The sequence below is a fragment of the Passer montanus genome, unplaced genomic scaffold (assembly GCF_014805655.1).
Source record: "Passer montanus isolate IOZ18808 unplaced genomic scaffold, ASM1480565v1 scaffold65, whole genome shotgun sequence".
NCBI lineage: Eukaryota > Metazoa > Chordata > Aves > Passeriformes > Passeridae > Passer > Passer montanus.
The window spans coordinates 2,196,792-2,215,926 of NW_024371593.1; the positions used below are offsets into that span (position 1 = coordinate 2,196,792).

The window sequence follows — 19,135 nt, forward strand, 5'->3', positions numbered from 1 at the left end:
ATATACCTGAGATGTTATCACCTTTCACCAGTGGAGAATGGAGATGGGTTCAAGCGGACAGGTTTTTTAATCAAATAATTCTCAAGGATCAGGACTTCTGAGATCTGGCCTTTTAATAGCCTTGTGGAGATCCAGATGTTGTTGGAAGTGCCACTTATTAACATGGTATGACTTCTCACCTCACTCTAGGAAGTGAGAAGTCTCTGAATTAATCACTAAAGAGTCTCATTTTTCTACATTCTGAAATCTTGAGCTCAGTTTTCACAAGCAGATTCAAGTGAAGGTGGGTAATAACTATGTGTGGTTGAGGAATACCTCTAAGTTTTCCTACACTGTTGAAAGTCAGAGCAAAGTTTTGAATTGTTATTTAAGACAAATGACAGGAAAAGATTAAAAAAAAAAAAAGGAAACTACAGAATGAAACTCATCAATGTTTTGAAATAAGTACTTCTGCCTTGTCAGTGCAATCAAGACTGCAACAGTACCAGTTCTGGCAGGGAGTGGAGTAAGTTCCTCCAGATGAGTAGACTTTGCCTTGAAATGTACAGGGGCAGCTGTCTCTGGGGATGCACTTCTTGCTGCTGAGGTCATCAAGGATAGTTCCTGTTCAGACACAGTGGCTAGTTATTCCTTTGGTGAGTCTGGGAAACACCATTAAGGAAGATTAAATATGGGGAAAACTCTGGAGTATTCAGCATTTCTTAAAATGAATGGAATACTTGTAAAGGAAAACACCACACCAGGCCCTTTCAGATGTTAATGGATGGGTAATATTTCTAACTAGAACTCAAATGAAAGCACTGCAAAACTCAAAGAATATTTCCTGTTACAAAATCTTTCACTGTGAGCAGGATTATCAAGCACCAGATTGCAAGGGTGTGAGCCAGTTTCCATCCTTTTCTCACAGTGAATCTAACAGAAGTCAGAGCCTCATCTTAGACTATTTCATGTGCAAATTTACACATAGACATACCTGGAAATGCATGTATGTTTTGTGTCACTTAAGCTACAGCTAGATTTAGTGTCATAGCAGGGAGGCATCTCATAGACATCTTCACCTGCATTCTTACTGTCTAGAGAGCACCTCTTGTCTTTCCATATCTGCACCATTTTTTCCCTGTCTAGTCCTTAGAAGTATTTGCCTCCCTTCTCCAGTGTCAGGATCTCATACCTTTCGAAATCTGGCTCTTCCAAGAAGAAAGTTGGTAAATTATTCTAGAAGAAACAGTGTATTTGTTGTGTGAAATGGTAAAGAAAGGGAGCAACCTCCCTTTTTGTCCATTGATGTGTGTGATCGTTGGCAGAAGTGAGCTGCCTTACCAGGAGGACAGAAACAGCCATCCGTACATGGGGCTTTACAAATCTTGCTCCTTTCTGGATCTGCACATGTGTCAGCACAGGAATTTCCACATTCCATGTACTCCATGTTGTTTGGGCATTCCTGATCTGCAAGACCAAACCAAAATGGAGTATCATAATGTTGTATTTACAATATCTCTCAAATTGTTGTGTCACTACCCAACCCCTTCTTCCTCCTTTTCTCCATATTTTGTTTGCAAGACCTTCTATGCAGATATGTTGTGTTTGTTTAATGTCTTAAAGGAATGTTTTATGGCCACTTTTACTTTATCTTTTGGACAAAACTGTGCTGCTGGGAAATGTGAGCTATTTCATATTACTTTACTAGCTCAAGGCTGGCTGAAGTCACAATACAAGCAAGGAACACCAGAATCATTTAGGTAGTGATAACCGTTCATTTTTGCCTGAAGCATCAGTACTTCTGGCATTAATTTGCTATCCCAATCCACACCAGCAGTTTAGGTGAACTACCTGTAGCCTTCCCCCTGGGTTTAAAGAGACTTCCTGCTCAGTAACTAAGATAAGTAGGAACATATTGCTCTTCTCAGTAACTACTTCTGTCTAGTTGTCACCATGTTGAAATAAGGCTCTTTATGAGTTAACTGCACAGAGTAAAATTTAAAAAACAACAACAACAACAAAACCCAAACAAACAAAAAAAACCCCAAAAAAACCGAGAAAACTTAGTTGTAAGAAGGAGGTGGGCAACATAGAACAACAAGGTATAGTTCTACAAAATCAAGTTAAATTTGTAGAAGTTTTTCCATTAACAATGTTTGTATCACAGTATTTTCACAGATTGATTCAAGGCAGTTACCAGAGCTCCTACCTTTGCTCTACTGGGATCACAATACTTGTGTCAATGTCTAAGCTGAAATAAATCTCCAGAGCAGTAGCTACTTACAGCAGAGTTCTTTGGTCCTCCATTCCCCAGGGTCTCCCTTCCTCAGGACACAATCTCGAGAGTACTGGTTTAAAGTGCTGCATATGCAGCTGGGAACCAAGTCAGAGTGAGAAGAATTAACTGCACAGTGGCACATATCCTGAGCACAGGTTTCTATGTAGTTGTCAAAGGCAACCACTCTGGGGCAGTTTCCAAAACGGGACATAAGTTTCTTGCATCCTTTTTTCTATTAAAAAAAAAAGGAGGGGGCAGAGGGAAAGAAAAGCAGTACTTGATATTTTACCACCTTTTAGGTTTTTGAATATACACCCCAAGTTTTGATGATTCCAGGATTACAGAATAATTCAAGTTGGAAGTGATCTCAGAAGATTATCCAGTGTAACTTTCTGCCACAATGTCCTTTGCCTTGGACTGGAAGCTGTCATTCAACTGGGCGTTTTCCCAATAGCTATTTCTTTAATACCATAATAGGATATTCTTTGAGCTATAAATCATATTTTTTTTCAAATTCATGTGTAGAGTTCTGAAATATTCAGTTTAGTGCATGCTCTGTAATTAAGATTTGTTTCAACAGTCTCTTCAACACTGTAGGTTGGGAGGGTTTGTACTTCTTGGTCCCACACACTTACATATGTACTGCATCTATTGTCCTTCCTCCTGGGATATCTTCCAGTGTGGTCATCTGGGCTCACATCAGCACACTTTTGTGATGGATCCTCTACTTTGTGGAAGTTCCCAAACTGTCTTGGATGCATTTTATACCCTGCAAAAAAACCCAGATGCATTTCAGTAACTTCCCACAATTCCTTAGGTCAATTAATGGGCTATAAAAATGCACTTACTCTTTGGGCTCAAAGGCAGTATGCATTTCATGAGATGCCCAAATTAACCAGCATCCATATCTTATGGAGGATGACAGCCTGATATAACCTTCTGTTGGGATAGACTCAGGAATCTGGCACACTCATATCAAGGCCTGATGTCAGCCTGGGCATTTGAAATAATGTAAGACTCTTGAAATTTCTGTTACTTCTGATCATTTCCAAAGACTTCTCTTTGTTTGGGTTGTGTTTGATCTTACAGAGTTTTCTGTTCACACGTATAACAGTCATACAGGTATTACATAAAGGGATGTTGCTATAACTTTGGATTCAGTCCTGCAGCTGATATCCCAGGATCAAGATTTCTTTCCATCTATACAACCTGCTGCAGGATTAGAGGCTAAGCTATTTGCAATATCTAAAGGTGTCAGTGGATGGCACCACAGTTTCTTCAAAGATATTTTGTATTTTCCCTGATGTTTTCATTTCATTATAGAGGTAAAAATAATCACAAATAGAATGATTACAATAGAAGAACAGAAAATGCACTCTTGCATTTCCTGATGTTATTGTGCCTGTTGTGTATATATTGATGTTATATCCTGACAATGTATGTTATTGTCAGTGGGGAATCTGGCAATGTTGCTGCATGATAGCCAAGTAATTAATTTTGGTCAAAGACGTTGGAGACTCTTACAAATATGAAAAGAGAAAAAAATCCCAAATATCTCAGAACCTCTTAAAATACATTTCCTGTATATGCAAATTTTCATGTGCCTGTCAGGAAATCTGAAAGCCTGCTCAGTGGAAACAGATATCATGTTTCATGTCATGTATAAGGAGGTCTGTTCTGGGTAGAATATGCTGTATTTATGACCTACCATCCAAAATCAAATCATTCTTCTCATTGCCATCATAGTTCCCACATAGACCACATATTTTCTCTTTATATGTTTCTTCCAGGTCCAGCTACAAAAGAGGAAACACAGAGTTGAAAGGCTTTTCCCCATATCAGCAGCACTTGTTGCAAAGTGATTCACAGCAGAAAAGTGCAGTGGTAGAAATGCTAATTCCTAGTTTGTAGCAATCTCCTTTTCTGGTACAAATCTCTCATAAAACTTTTCTGCAGACAGACTGAATTCAAATGGGAAGAGAATGTTCCAGCAATTGTCATTTCTACCCACTAAAGATGTAACTGAAGCATGTTGAATACTGGATTAATCCCTGGACAAGTGTCTCCCAGTATAGAGACACTGATATACAGACATTTGGTACATCTTTCAGGGTACCGCAGCTCCTCTCTGGGCAAGTCAGAGAACTGTGCTCTAATGCTGGATGCTGTAAAGAAGCAGCCTCTGGTTAACTTTTAGCCATGTATAGTGGGTTTTCTAGTCCATAGGGTGATGGAAAATTTTATAGCACTTCTAGGTGTGGGTCTGCCAAGCATTACTTGTTTTCCCATACTTTGTGGAAATAAACAGTCAGGTTAGCACACCTTATCCAGCACATTGCCTTGCTGGATAAAACTATTGCACCTTATCACTCCTACATGCTTGGAGAACAGTACTGGTTCCACTCAGGTTCACTCAAAAAAGGCAATGCTTTTCCTACTGTTGTGTCCACTCTACAGTGATGTACAAATACTGCTTTTAACACTTTAGGTATTAATTAGTACACGGGAAGGGGAAAAGTAAATACTTCACTAAATCAGAATTTCAATTATCACTTGGTTATTTCCTGATATTTTTTCTCTCTATTCCCCTTTTACCCTCTCTCTGTCTCTCTGAATGGCAAAACATGACACACAACTTCTCTTTCAGTTAATCTCAGTCCTGATTGTAAAGGATAAGTGTTCACACACAAAAGTGTAAATGCACTGGTACAGAAGAGAATGTTCTAAGGCAGATTTTTAGAGGAGAATTCCCACACAACATCGCTTTGGAATGAAAGAGGCCAAGGTCTGAACTGGTCACACATATCAGTTTCCCACACAACGTGGGCATGAGACAGAGTAGCAAGGCAGGGCTGGAGGGCTGTTGCTGCAGTGCCCCATGGAGCAAGGAACTAACTGCAGATGTGCTATATCCAGCATTAACTCTTTTGTCACATAAGATTAGCTGGAAATACCATGGGGTTGTGCCCCCATGCCCCTGCCCTGTGAAACTATTGCCCACTTTGGTATTTTTGTATCATTTTATGGACAGAGTGATACCTCCCACCCGTAATTTCATATCAGCACAGTGCCTGCATCCAGCCCTGCTTTTCATTACTGACGAGGTTCACCAGGAGGAAAACAACTAACTGACTGTTCATACTAGGAGAGTGTCAGCCCAGTTCCACTTGAGTGTCAGGCCCAGCTTGGAAGTGACTTGGAAGTAAGTACAGGTGTCCTCAATCAGAATGCTCTTCAAGCTGAAAGGCATGGCAATCCTGGAAATTTGAGGGGACAAAACAGATTGCAGTGAAAAAAAGACTGATTAAATGCTTACAGATATATAGGAAGGAAAACTAGAGTTAAAGGAACTAAATAAGACATGAGAATACTCTTTGCAAGGTCAGACTTCGTCCACATAATGCATTACATTGTCCACTGTGTCATTTTACCAACCTTAATCCATAACACAATGCATTTTGGTATTGTGTCAGTAGTACATGAGTCACTCAACTGAGAGAATGCAGCCAAACCCAAGGACCTAGCCCAAAAGTTTATAAAGAGCAAGATGACAATATTGGGAGAATGGCCCTCAACATGAGAACACTGCAGGTTATCATCATCCTTTCAGGACCTCCTTGATATTTGGGGTTCGTAAACAACTCAGTTCTGTTACACATGCACTCATGCAACTCAGACCTACATTACTTTTCCATCTCACCAACACAATAATAATTCAGTTTGCAACAGTCTAAAAACTTAGAAATTCAGAAAATGGCTAGAAGATAGGAGATTTCTTGCCCCTTTGATTTAGGAGACACATATGGCTTCGGTGCTATAATTACAACAGAGTGGTGCTATTCTATATTTGGTTGTTTCTAGAAGGCTGTCAAGACAGCCCATATGCTTGCAATTTTCTCTTCAACAAAATGTGAGGGGTTTTCCCAGAGTCAAAGGTTGCCTAGGCCCTTCATTATTCTTTGCTAGGAGCAGGACTCTGCATTTCTCATGAGGACTGCCCTTAATATTGTGCCCAACTTTCAGCTATTGTTGCATATGATTTTTACTTAGGGAATATTTTTACCCTTCTCTTTGCAGTTTTCTTTGTGGTTCACTTTGAATTGGAATTAAAAGTGTGAGTTTTGACTTCTAAAAATTCTGCCTTTTCTTATAAGAAGATCCCTGGGCAAGTTGTGATCTGCAAAGCAGAGCAATTTTCTAGACTAATCTATCTGGAAATGGAAAACTATCCCTAAAAGAACCACCTGTTACTGAACAGCAACATAAAACAGTAGGGTTAGTACCACAGAAATAATGTTTTGAGAAAAAAGAAAAACCACCAAGCTTCTACAGATCTAACCTTATATAAATAAAGTGTTGGGGTTTATGTACTTTCCTCTATCCTCCCTCTCAAATCAAAGCAATATTAAGAAAACCTTAAAACACTTTCTGTTTTTATAATATACACATTGGTCTCTACTTAACTTGACAGTGTTGGTCCCTGGGACGTGTAGTTTAGTTTAAATGCCTCCATTAAGAAAACCTTAAAACATCTTCTGTTTTTATAATAGACACATTGGTCTCAACTTGACAGTGTTGGTCCCTGGGACGTGTAGTTTAGTTTAAATGCCTCTTGCCTTCTCAAGCACTATGGGGGGGACTCTTCACAATACCCTGTTCAACAAGCTGTGAACATCTCATACACAGCCACTGCTTTCCAGTCACACCACCTAATATGTAGCAATAAAAATGCAGCTCAAAACAACATTTCAGTCTTTACTCACTTCTTCCCATTCACTGTGATTCCCGTCTCCTTCACCTCCAGGACCACTCCATCAATGGTGACAGTGAAGTAGATCAGGAAGCTGTTCTTGGCACTGCGCCTGATCTGAATGTTAAAGTCCTGGTAGCTGTCATTGCAGTGCGAAGCGAAGACATATGTGCAGGTTCCAGGAAAAGTAAACTTTACATGGTCAAATGTATGGAAGTGGAAGTTGCCCCAGGTGACACATTCACTCCTACTGACAGTAGATACCTGGACTAAAGAAAAATCATAGTAGGGGAGCTTAGAAATTCACCCATATGAGGTGCTTGTCTTTTTTTTTTTTTTTGCTGAAAAACATTAAAGGGGCAGATTTTCAAAGGCAAAAAATAATAAATCCTGCAAGATACTAGCATTTGGGAAGCAGTTTCATCTCACTGAACTTTTGAAGTCCATGACTTTTGAAGAACAGAGACACCTGCAATGTGAGCAGATTAGCTCAGTCTCCTTTGAAGTTAACAGTGAAAAGCAGAAGTTAACAATGAAAAGCAGAAGAGGTTCAGCTTTCTCATCTTACATATGTGCCTAGCAAGAAGATGCCGTAAACCACATTCATCTCTCCATTGTCTAGAAAGGCTGTGTCTATATTCATGCTGTAGACATATGTGCACTGTAGATAAAGTGCACTAAAGTGAAGCGATGAGAATTCCATTCTGGATGTCTAAATCTCATTTAACTCAGGCAAGACTTTGTGTTGAGTGCTTTCCAGGAGATATCACAGGTGGCATGAATTTACAGCAATGTGGCAGATGCTGATCTCAGTGGTTGAAGCTGCTACCAGCTTCAGCTGTTGGCTAAGAGATATTTGGTTTTCCTTCTCAACCAAAACTCATGTTTTGGACCTCTTGAATTAAATTATATATGCCCACTACAAAATACTTTCAACATTTCTTCTGAAAAAATGACAAATGAAACAGGCAAATTTCTTTGTGTTGTACAGGTAGCATGTTTAGGACTATCAACACAGCAACATCCACCACAGATCAAATCAAAAACAGTTACTCATTTACTCAATGAAAGCTAAAATCTTATTAAATATTCCTGCCTAAGAATCAGCAGAGAAGAACTGAGAAATTCAGATCCTTATGTTATAAATGTTATGCAGCCCAAACTCAAGTGCCCCATAAGTCCTTGCAGAAACAGCTTTTTAAAGGGACTGCTACTGTCATAGGTGGTTGCAGCACTGAAGTGGAGTAGGGAAATTTAGCACTTTTCTACCCAGTAGTGAGGGCAAGTGAGAAAGTTTGGCTATCCTGGAAGTGAAACTGCTGTAATTACTAAGGCAGCAATAACTGGTACATCAATTGTATTAAGCTGCTGGGGAAAGTGTAAGACATTAAAAATCAGACCGTGAGGTAGCAGTGCACCAGACCACAAAAAATGTGATTCCTGCTAATGCACATTTCATACTGGTCAATCAAGCATAGCTGGTGATATGGTAAGTACTTCTTTTAGGAAGAATATGTGTGAAATGTGTTTAAAAGGTTGTCATCATTTTGTTTTGTTTGGTTGTTTTTGTTTGTTTGTTTGTTTTTTGTGCAAACTGCATTCAGAGGGTCTCCTCTTTAAGATTAGGCACTTAAAGCATAAAACATAAAACACTACCTAGTGATGAAAGAAAAAAAGACATACTTAAATGGTTGACAATCAGGATAAAAATGTACCATGTTTAACAGTATCTGGCATGTGTATATCTCTTATATGCATATATTACAAATTTTCATTTGTCAACTCTATTTCTCACCTATGGAGAGCCATATGAGAGCAAGTAATGCAAGAATTAGATTCTTTTCTTACCTATCTGAACGGGTTCTTTGCCCTTGCAAAAACTCCAAATTAGGCAGAAGATCCAAAATGATCTCCCGTTTTTTAATTCCATCTTGCCATGAAGTCGTAACTTGAAAATCCTTTCAGGGAAGTGTTTTTTCTTGGCTTATAGGCAGATTTTTTATAGTCCAGGAGTTTGGCATGAGAACAAAACACTGATGGCAGGGTCTCTGAAAGGTGGAGCTTCATTAAATTTTCTTTCAGTCGTTCATTATTCACACCCAGAAACCTCCTCTCTTCACACCCAGAAACAGGACAGGTATCTAGTTCTTTATTGCTTTACGGGGACAGAGAGCTGTCTGTTTCAAATTTCCCCCTTTGAATATAGGTCCCCTCACCCTCCTCCTACAGCTGTTATTTCTTTGGCAGCAATAGTTTTTATTTTTTATAACATCTGATTAATTACAAGCAATCACTGACCTCTTTCAGAGTTTTTCTCTGTCTTGAACATCAGCAGAAACCTCCAGCCCAAGCAAATGTGTTTGTTGCATTTACCAGCTTTAATGGCAACTTCTAAACAGACCAAAAAGTATTATCAGGTCAAGCATAATGTATAGTTTATTTAGAGCAAAATCTTTTGGCAGGAGGGCATTGTCCCTTAAGAAGTGTACTCAAAATATTAAAAAAAAAAAAAAAAGGCCAGAATTACTGCTTCAATAGACCAGAAACAAACCCAAAAGTGTAAAAGTTCTCACCTCAACTGCTCAACTGCACAAATGGGATTTCATTTATTCTTTATGCACACAGAAGTGGTGGATTCTCCAAACATCATAAGGGAGCAGTGCCCAAGTCCTGTCATAATGTAGAGCACAGTTCATTCCTTCACCACCTAAATTGCGCTGCTGTAAAAGAGTCCCTTGGTGCTCTCAAAGTACTTTAATATCCTACCACATACCCATAAAAACTCCAGTGAGCTCAGTCATGAGCTCTACAGCCCCTTGTAGGACACCCTACAAGGATATTTTGATATCAGTAATTTTAGAGTCCCTTCTGGAGATTTACTTGCTTTGTTGACACAAACTGACCTTGCATTTCTTTTCCTCATCTGTGCCATGAGGGAACTGCTCCTGACAAGAGAGGAAGCCTCTCACTTATTCCCAGAAAATCAAACACAGATAACAGACATTCCCATGCTTCCAGCTGCTCCATCCACTTTGGGAAAACAGCAAAGTCAGAGTGATTGCTAGTAGTTAAGTGGGCACAGATACAGTGTAAGGTCGACATCATTTTGCAAGGCCTCAAGCCAAGTCTGTCCATGCCCCCATTGGGGAATATGAATGACTTTTATTTGGTTGGCAGGAAGCAAGCTGGGCCTTGGGAACAGGGTCTTGCTCACTGCTTTCCAGAGTTTGTGCTATTGCCAAAGTGGAGTGTCCCAAAGCTGACCCATTGCTGCTGCCCTATACAGGCACAAGGTGCTTTGCAGAATTGCAGGTGACAGCGTCTGTCAGATGAAGATTTGCTGCTGCCCTTGCTCTAAAGAAAAGTCTGTACCAGCGTGCCTGAGCATTGTGCAGGACATGAAACATGAGTTCATGTTACCCCTTTGCCACTGCCCATGTCCCATTAATTCCATTGTCAGTCGTACTTGAGGCAGGGCACTACTGGAAGGTAGTTCTTGAAGCCCTGCCATTTTGGCTTGAATACAGAACCAACAGAATTTATGGCACTGCTGATGGAAGTCATGGACTGCTGCTACTTTTCCTTTTAATCACAACACATCTTCCCTCCTGATCACTGTCGAAATAGGTACAAAGTAAGTTAGGAGAATATCTAGTAGATAAACTTAACCATGAGAATATGACATTGGAGATATGAGGATGATCTGAAATTGAATACAGTGAAATTTCAACACTCAGATACAACAGATTCTCCTGGTAATGTTTATACTGAGTTCCTGTTCAGGCCACAGAACAGGGCTAATGGCAAGTGTGGGGAAGGGCTGGGATGCCCAGGAGGAAAAGCATATAGGTCAGTAGACCACAGATACAGACTAAGACAGCTTAGTTGAGGGTAAAGGTGGATAGCTGAAATACACTAATTTTCCAAAACCAATGCTAGTGCCAAAATCCAAATGCAGAACTCTGCTGAGATAAAGTCCATGTTTCGTTAGTCACTGTCCTCTTCCTTTCCCATTCCCATCCAAGAAATCAAAGTACCTATTTCATTCATTTTGGTATGAGAGTAGAAGGAAGAATCAGACTCTAGGAGTTCCTGACTCTGGAAAAAAAGCCCTTTATTCCCACTGAGCTGCACAAAAGCAGCAGGAGCCATATAATGACTACTTGCCAAAGATACCCTTCAGGTTGGAGTAGTTCTCTGATGACAAAGACATAGTGAGGTTGACCTCTGCAACTTCCAGCCCTTTGTGTTCTACATGTGGGATGATTCAAAGTAATGCAAGGATGGGCAGGAGGAATGAGCTAAGGCATGATTTCACCCTGTAAGCCCCACTTAGCACTTAGGGGCCTGGGAAGAACATGAACAGCACATGTTAAAACTTTTCAAGGAAAAGACAGAATAAAACAAATGATTCATTGAACCAATATTCACTTATGCTCTACTCAGAAGACATAGTAGTATCAGTAATTTGGGATCCTCCCCTGAGAAAAGCAAGAGCAAAACTCTACCCAGAGAAATGGGAAACCCAGTCCTCTTGCTCTGTACCTAGCCATTTTCTTACCTCTGCTTGTCTGCTCTGTCATTTGTGCCATTCCTTTGCCATTTCTTGGGGAGCAGAGTTTCTGTCAATAACCAGAGCTGCTGCTTCTGGCTTCTCCACAGATACTGCGGGCTACACTCCTTAGAAATCACTGGTTGCTTCAATCCTCTGCAATGATTTTGGGGCTACTGACAGGGGAAGGATATTGAATTCAAATGAAGTTTTTATATTCAAGCGTGGAAACACTGAGGTTTTCAGGAGAAACACATGGAAGCTTTTCAGAAGGAAATGCAGACTGACAGGGAGCTTACAGGCTGTGTTGATCACTTACCACTGAATCATTGCTATTGGCACACAAGTTATAACTATTCCCCCCGCAGTGACAAACTGGAATTAATAACTCTTCCCTTTATTGGACCCTGCAGGAAAAGAGGCCTTCCCTCTTCTGCAGCTGTATTAGCAAAAAGAACAATTCCTCTTGGCCCCTTTACAGCCCATTTCATGGATCATTTGCCATTAAAGGGTATGTGATTTTAGTAAATACAACAGGTAAATATTAACTCAGTTTCTTTATCACCACTGACTCACTGAAGATAAGCCATCATGAAGCTAATGTAATAGACCGGTGACTCACAAAAATATATTTTTGCTACAAACTTGGTAAAAGACACACTCAAGTAGGAGGTATCTGGTGGATCAGTGCCCTTCATAGCTAGCTACTCTACTAAAGTTTGGCAGCTGTGTTTGTATCATATCTTTCTGTCAAAAGGGTATGATGATCCCATAAGTGCTGTAAAGAGTTATGGCCATCCTGAGTCAGCTCAACACTGGGAGGCTGAGCTTGGAAATCCTCTAACTACCCAGTTCATTTCAGGCAAAACTGGTACTGCTTCTTGAAATGAGTATCCACTCAAAGGTGTTTTTTTACAAGCACTGCCTAGAAAATAACCCTAGAGAAATTATATGTACTCCATTAACAAAGTCATATTAGCTAGGAAAACATTTCATTTGTCAGGCCGTTTGTGCCAATAATCCGCATGATAAAAAATATCCAAAGTGATTTTGGCAAAATATATTACATAACTGGTAGTTATAACAATCAGTATTTGCCAGTAGAATTCAAGCACAACATGAATTATCCTTTTTAATCCTTTGCACAGTATCACAGAATTTAGGAAAGATACATTAAAGACTTATTGATCTATCAGATTTGTGTCTACCACACAGTTTGAAACAGATGCCATTAATATAAGGTGATCTGTAGCAGGCAGTGGGAAAGGAGGGAATGGATATCTGCCATTAATTGTCCATTAAAATACATGACGAATGCCTTCAGTATTTCAATTTTGGTAGGAGGTGGTTAAATGTTTTCTTACATTTTGCCTTAGAATGGACACAAATCTCCTTAACCTCTCATCTTGCCATAGGGCTCCTTGACTTTTTGTGAACAAATCAAGGGCATTAGTTATTCCTGTTTGCAAGGAATGAGTCCAGCTGCTCTTTTCTGTTTTTCTTTAAGAAGATGTAGATCTTTCAAAATCCATGTACAAGGAGTAATAACACGGCTGATTGGTGTTCGTGCACACAGGTCTCTTTGACCTATTGGCACTTCCTCACGTAAGAGAGACTCCCTGCATAGAAAGTCATCTCCTCAGGAGGTTGGGCCCTAGAGATTTTCTACTTGAAAGGTTTTATTTTAAACAACTTTCCTGGTGGAAAAATATGGGGTAGCAGAACAAAGGGAAGCATATGAATTTTCTGCTTTAATATTTAGAACTTTTATGGGGTTTAGGCTAGAGCAGATTCTACCTGGGTGAATCTACCCACTTCCTGGGTGCCAAGATAATTCAGAAGAAGCCATTGCATGCTTAATACTGAAGCCTCTATAACCTTGAAATTACATGAAATACATACCCAGTAACCATGCCCACCATGACTGAAAATTACTGCAAGCCAAAAGAAAGGCTAAGAGATGGGGCAGAAAACAAGTTAAGGAGGCGATCTAGGCAACCTTAGCCTAGGGTTTTTTGTGTGCAAGGTAGAATTAGCCACCTAAGAACTATCTGCCCTTATGTTTTGCTCAGACTCCCTGTACTTTTAAGGAGCATAATGATCATATAGATCCCATAGATTCTGAAAAAAAAAAAAAAAAGGGCAAGAAATGCTCAGCTACACTAGTCCAAATGGACAGGCTATTGAAATTTAACTACTGTGTCAGGTCACAGGCACTGTGTAAAGCCACATTCCTTGATCACTGTTCCTGTTGCCTTTTGTTATGGCTTAAAGGAAAGCTGCATGGAGCACATGTGCTCCTTCTCAAGTGCCAGCTCTGCCATACTTTCTCTCTGCTTGAGTTTTTTCAAAGTCTTAAGGTAATGAAAACATCATAGTGGTGACTTTTACTGTTCTAGAGACTAGTTTGTGAAAAGAATTCAAGCCTTTTATGTAAGGGTGCTGAAAAACTGGAACATTAAAGGGAATAAAGTTTGTACAGACTAGATTTTAGAAGCATGATGCTGAAAAATAACATGGGATTTTCCATATTAGGGATGGAAAAGTGGCTTAGGTAACCTGCCTGGACGTGTTTGGACCTTAGTCTGGGAGGTTGCCAGTTAAGAACACGGGTGTTTGTGGTAGCCTGAAGAAAGTGAGTTAATTTTGTAAATTTGGCCCTGGAAGAGGGCTGCTCAACTTTAAGAACTTGTTCTGCCTTAAACTACTGCCCTACCCCTCAAAGCTTCCACTGGGAGGTGAAATTCCAGAAATTGTGTATCAATGTTGCAGTTATTTAAATGTACTTCATTTTTTGTCAGACCTAAAACTACAAAAATGTTCTTTCTTATCATCTCAAAATTTGTAAATCTATTCTGTCTTTTCCTGGTATCTGAGCTTGCTTTTCCAGACAAGTGCAACAGTATATAACAAGCATAGTAACTACAGGATTATTTACTTAGGGCTTTGCCTTTGCTAAAGTCCTCTCACTGAGGCTTATGTGCAGAGTTGCATGTGCTTAGTTCAGTGAAGTGCAGTTTAAGTACACTTAAATGGTAAACACACTGAAAATTTTATCTTACCCTTCCCACAGAACAAAATAATGCTATTAAAGAACATAGTTATATCAGCAGACAAGGTAGTTGTTAGATCAGAAGCCCCTACCTTGTATTATTTTGGGAAGAATTCTTCTTGGTTTGCATGCGGTTTTTCCTCTCTTTCTGAATCCCATCTGCCTCACCTCAGATAGCAGCAGTGATTCTTCCATATTGCTAACAAGTATTTTCCTTTCTGTCTCTGGTGTTCTCAAAACACATACCCAATAATGCTTCGTAAAACAACTGTGCTCTCTTTATGAGGAAATCTTCTGTGAACTCCTTTTTAACTGCAGATGGACATTCTCATTGTGTTGCTGAAGAGTCCTATGAGCAACATTGAGTTTCCAGTGCATCTCTAGGTAGTTACAACAAAATTGAGATTCCAACCATCTCGGATGAGAAGACTACAAGTGGGAATGAAACCCATGTGATCTTGGACAGCAGGAGCTGGGACACTGGGTTTTGGTGCCTTCAAAGGTTGTGTGACTGGAAGTCCTACTTGCCTCCCAAGAAGGCTTCCCCATTTTCCAAGACAAAACTGAAACTGTTAAGTACTGGGAGAGGAAGAAAAAGAAACAACAAAGAGAAACCCCTCACCACCAATGAAAGTGGGAGGCTAGATAGAAAGTCTGGAGGAGATGAACACAGAACTCAGGCAAAGAGACAAGACATGGGCTCTTGCTACTGCTTTCTTTTTGCTAGACTCCAGAAGACAAGGCAGTTCCTGGAGAATGGTGTCATTCTTTGAGGACAGAGAGAGTCAAGCCCATTCCCTTCCAGCACTAATGCTTTGTATGAAGCTGCTAGGGTCCTTTGTCGTAGGTCCTGCCTGGAACACAATGGGATCAGAAGACTCCACAATCTCCTGAGTCTCTAATGTGGTGATATCACCCTTTCAGAGGGGGTGATGAGAGACATTTCCTCAGGTTTCTTTCTGGGTTTTCCAGAAGAATCTCTTCTTGTGACCTGCAGAGCAAACAGCTCTTGCTTAAGAAACAAAATGTTTCCTGGGATCAGATAATACAGATCTCAATTTACTTCCACGAGGGGTGTGGAAGGAAGCAAAAGTGCTGCTCACTGTCACTACTACTCTTTGTAGGGATACACAGTTGAAAGTTTCTTTCCTTCCTTTCTGTCCCAGGTACTATCAGTGGATTTCTCCACTGGAGAAAGTTTAATCTGTTCAACTCTGTCATCCAGTTCCACTGGATCTGCACTGCAGGTGCAAACTGAACCACAAAGGTCTAAGGTGACTAAGAGTGCAGAAGGGGGTGGAAGTTTGACATGTGCAGTGTGACCTGGAACTGCCAAGAACTTGTAAGTAAGAATTCTCTGACAGCGTGTGCTTGTGAGCCTGCTTATGGGCAGCACTGACCCAGCACCAAAACTGAGAGGGCTGCCATAATCAGAGCACTGTGACAAACAACACCTTGCGTGTAAATTCCTGTCAGAATAATTGTCTTTCCAGTGCTTACTAAGAGCATATAAATATCTGTAGGGAGAGATGAGCATTCATTCTTCTCAGAAATAAAACCCTCTGTGTGATGAAATAAAAACTCCCTTTCGAGGCAGCTTCCTTTTTTTGGTATGAAGTGACTTTACATTCTCAGCCATAGACTGCCCTGCAGTGGTGAAGCCGAAATCTGCAGCCTTACTGACTTATCCAGGATCTTTAGAATTCCTCATTAAGAAGTAGTTTGCCCATCACTAGAAGGGACAGAAAGACCCTGTGCAAACTACAGACCAAATGAAAAATAAATGAAACAAGGAAGATTTTATATTTCAATGTAAATACAGTGTGCAGCAAAACACCACTACTGACTAGTAATATTTTATCTCTTTTTCATAGGAAACAAGGCAGATTTGATCACACCTTGTACCTGTCTCCAGAAGTTATTCGCTGACTTCAGTCAAATTTAACTGCAAAAATAAAGACAGCTAAATGTCAGCAGATTTTGAGAAAAGCAATTTGTGCAAAAAACTCAAGGAAATGTATAGTTTTAGTGTTAGCGTGGAAATTGTTGGATAACAAAGAATCTACAGAGGAGAATGGCTTTGTATGTGCCCTGGGAAAAAATCCTCAGTCACATCTTACAACGAACGGAGAGATAGAAATCCTTAGAAATCTGTACTAAAGCAGAAACTGGGCTTCATTTAATCTGCAGCTTGCTCTGTAAACTGACAAAACTTCCTTCTTGTTAGATCAGTTACCTCCCCAACTCCAGAGAAGTCTGCTTTCCAATCAGAGTTTTGTAATGCTGAAAAAAATATGGGCTTTCATTTTCTTCACATCCTTATCAGTCTTATAAAAACTCAGTAATCTTATCTGCCTTTTAAGCTGAACTACATTTGATAGTAGCAAAAAATAGTGCCACCAATCCTTTAGGTAGCAAAGATGCCAGTATTGAGGTTGGCTATTGCCAATAAAGATTTCATTAATGGAGATAAAATAAACCAAAGCTTTTTTTTCACTACAACAGGTATGGTTTATCCTCATTGTACTCTAAGATGATTCAAGAGATATTAATATCTTCCAGTTATCTGTTTCAGCTCCCCTTACAATAAGATAAACAGGCACTCCTTTAGATTTGTCCTTTGTTGAGAGACAAATTAATATCAAAAATGGTTATTGCTTTCCATTTTCTGCAGAGGAAACCTAGGATTTCTAGCTTAGTGATGGGCATCTGTTCTGCAAATGTTGGAATTTGGAGAGCTGTTACTATGGTAGTAACTATGCATCCTGAAAGCACTGTGAGTGATCTTCATATAGCTGAGGGACTACTTTTTTAGTGAAAATACATAATTGCATAGAACTGAGACAGTTCTAACATACAGAACCCTGATAAAGTAAGTTCTGATGCTGAACTAGAAGTTTCTCCAAGTCATCTGAATAATTTCATGATCATTATTCATCTTTGCCTTTGTTCTGGCAGACAACATCATCTTTCTTCCCTCCTTAGAGATTGGGTCTTCTGAACAGCATAATCTGATCAGATTTTAAGGAGCCAGGAGTAGATACTCCAAATATTTAGGAAACCACATGACTTCCTATAACTTGAAAAAGAACTTTTCTTCTCTCTTCAAACTCAAACTCATCAAGACTGTATAAGAAAAAGTACAAAAGCCGTGCTTTTTGAGATGTGCTTTTAATCATTCAGAGAAAAATAAGAAAGTACTCAAGAGGTTGTGCACTTGTAAGAATACAAATTTGTGTTCTTATTTTGTGCACAAATAAATAGGACATAGTTAATTAATTAGAGAACAAACAGGATGCAGTTACTGGGAAAAGTAAACTGCAAAAGTAGTCAAGGAAGCTAAGAATGGTTCACAGTCCTTTTAGTTAATAATGCCAGGGGGCGGTTTTGCCTTCATTTTGATGTTAAGCTGATGGCTCTCTTGATCCGGTTCAGAGTGGTTGCCTTGTCATTTTCTTAATTCTTCTGCAATTCCTTGGACTCGGGCCTCTTGCATTCAGTATCTTGACAGCTGCAGCTCTCCACGTAGATGTACTTGTGTGACACTGCATGCCCACCAGGGCATTTCAGAACCACTTGCTTCTCAGTGGTGCTTGTTTCTCTGCAGCAGGAGCAGCTGTGGTCCATAGAATTGGCCTCAGCAGAGTATCTGTGAACATGCGAAATGGCAACGTTACTCAGTGCCAGGAGAGGGTGAAATCAGGCACAGAACTCCTGTGAGAAGAGCCACAGTTGTGGCTAATGGAAGTGCTAAGCTCATCTGACAGAACAGTGATTATAAAATGCCTAACTCAATCAGGGCAGTGTTAACACGAAGGGGAAGCAGCAGGTTTCTATTCCCATCTCACTTCAAAGTATTTTTTGCAGTCTTGTGTTAATCAGCTTCCTAAGCATCATTCCTAACCTGAAGAATCTGTCAATATCAGGCTATAAGGTGTAAAAAGATCCATCTTTTTCTTGTATTTGGTAGAAGCAACCACAGCAAGACCCTAAGATGATCAGGAATTTCAAAATACTAATAAACGCCATGGCTTCTCAGAGTTCCAGGTGATACTAAAGATCAGTTTTCATCCATGTAAGGTGCACTGTGACCAACTCAGTGGTAGGCAATAAGTGACAGTTTCTTTGGAGAGTTAGAGTTGTTTTCCCAGTGTTTTGGTAGCTCACTACCAGGTGTCCTACTAACCACTTCCTTATATCCAATTTTTAGTATATTCTCTCATTTCAGAGAAAAATGTACAGTCATGTTACTCTACTAACACCACACCTAAAGCATTAATTTTTTTCACTTCTTCACTGTATGAAAATTGTGCATATTTGAATCTTCCTTTGAAAGATGTATGTGTATTTCATTTTAGCTGTTAACTATTGAGAAGCAGCTTTTCCACTTCTAGTTGTCAGGTCTGGCTGCTCTCTGGACTCATTCTCATTACAGGAAATAATCCATGTTCTTTTGTGACAATTTCTAGCCTAGGTGGTCTGACACAAAGCCAGCTCTTAATGGATGAATAGGCCTTATCAGAG

General features: G+C 39.8%; 2 protein-coding genes across 9 annotated transcripts in view; both read right to left on the bottom strand.

Annotated features, from left to right (window-relative positions):
* LOC120511424 (mucin-5B) overlaps positions 1-11,978 on the bottom strand; it is a 44,297-nt gene extending 32,319 nt beyond the window's left edge. Inside the window, exons 1-12 of one of the 5 annotated variants that reach the window (XM_039728436.1) lie at positions 11,879-11,978; positions 11,569-11,735; positions 9,581-9,677; positions 9,306-9,398; positions 8,856-9,055; positions 7,021-7,276; positions 5,400-5,514; positions 3,966-4,053; positions 2,893-3,026; positions 2,264-2,489; positions 1,321-1,446; positions 486-603 (exon numbers count right to left, since the gene is read on the bottom strand). In XM_039728436.1, coding sequence (XP_039584370.1) covers positions 486-603; positions 1,321-1,446; positions 2,264-2,489; positions 2,893-3,026; positions 3,966-4,053; positions 5,400-5,514; positions 7,021-7,276; positions 8,856-8,937 — 1,145 coding nt within the window. In that variant the 5' untranslated portion in view covers positions 8,938-9,055; positions 9,306-9,398; positions 9,581-9,677; positions 11,569-11,735; positions 11,879-11,978. Of the gene's footprint in view, positions 1-485; positions 604-1,320; positions 1,447-2,263; positions 2,490-2,892; positions 3,027-3,965; positions 4,054-5,390; positions 5,515-7,020; positions 7,277-8,855; positions 9,056-9,305; positions 9,399-9,580; positions 9,678-11,568; positions 11,855-11,878 lie in introns of those variants that run through there. The other 4 variants (XM_039728439.1, XM_039728437.1, XM_039728438.1 and 1 more) reach the window with 4 other exon arrangements.
* Positions 11,979-17,763: 5,785 nt separating this feature from the next.
* Positions 17,764-19,135, bottom strand: part of MUC2 (mucin 2, oligomeric mucus/gel-forming) — a 49,601-nt gene continuing 48,229 nt past the window's right edge. For all 4 annotated transcript variants that reach the window (XM_039728435.1, XM_039728433.1, XM_039728434.1 and 1 more), the window contains one exon: positions 17,764-18,260. In XM_039728435.1, the coding sequence (XP_039584369.1) occupies positions 18,068-18,260 (193 nt within the window). In that variant the 3' untranslated portion in view covers positions 17,764-18,067. The remainder of the gene's footprint in view (positions 18,261-19,135) is intronic.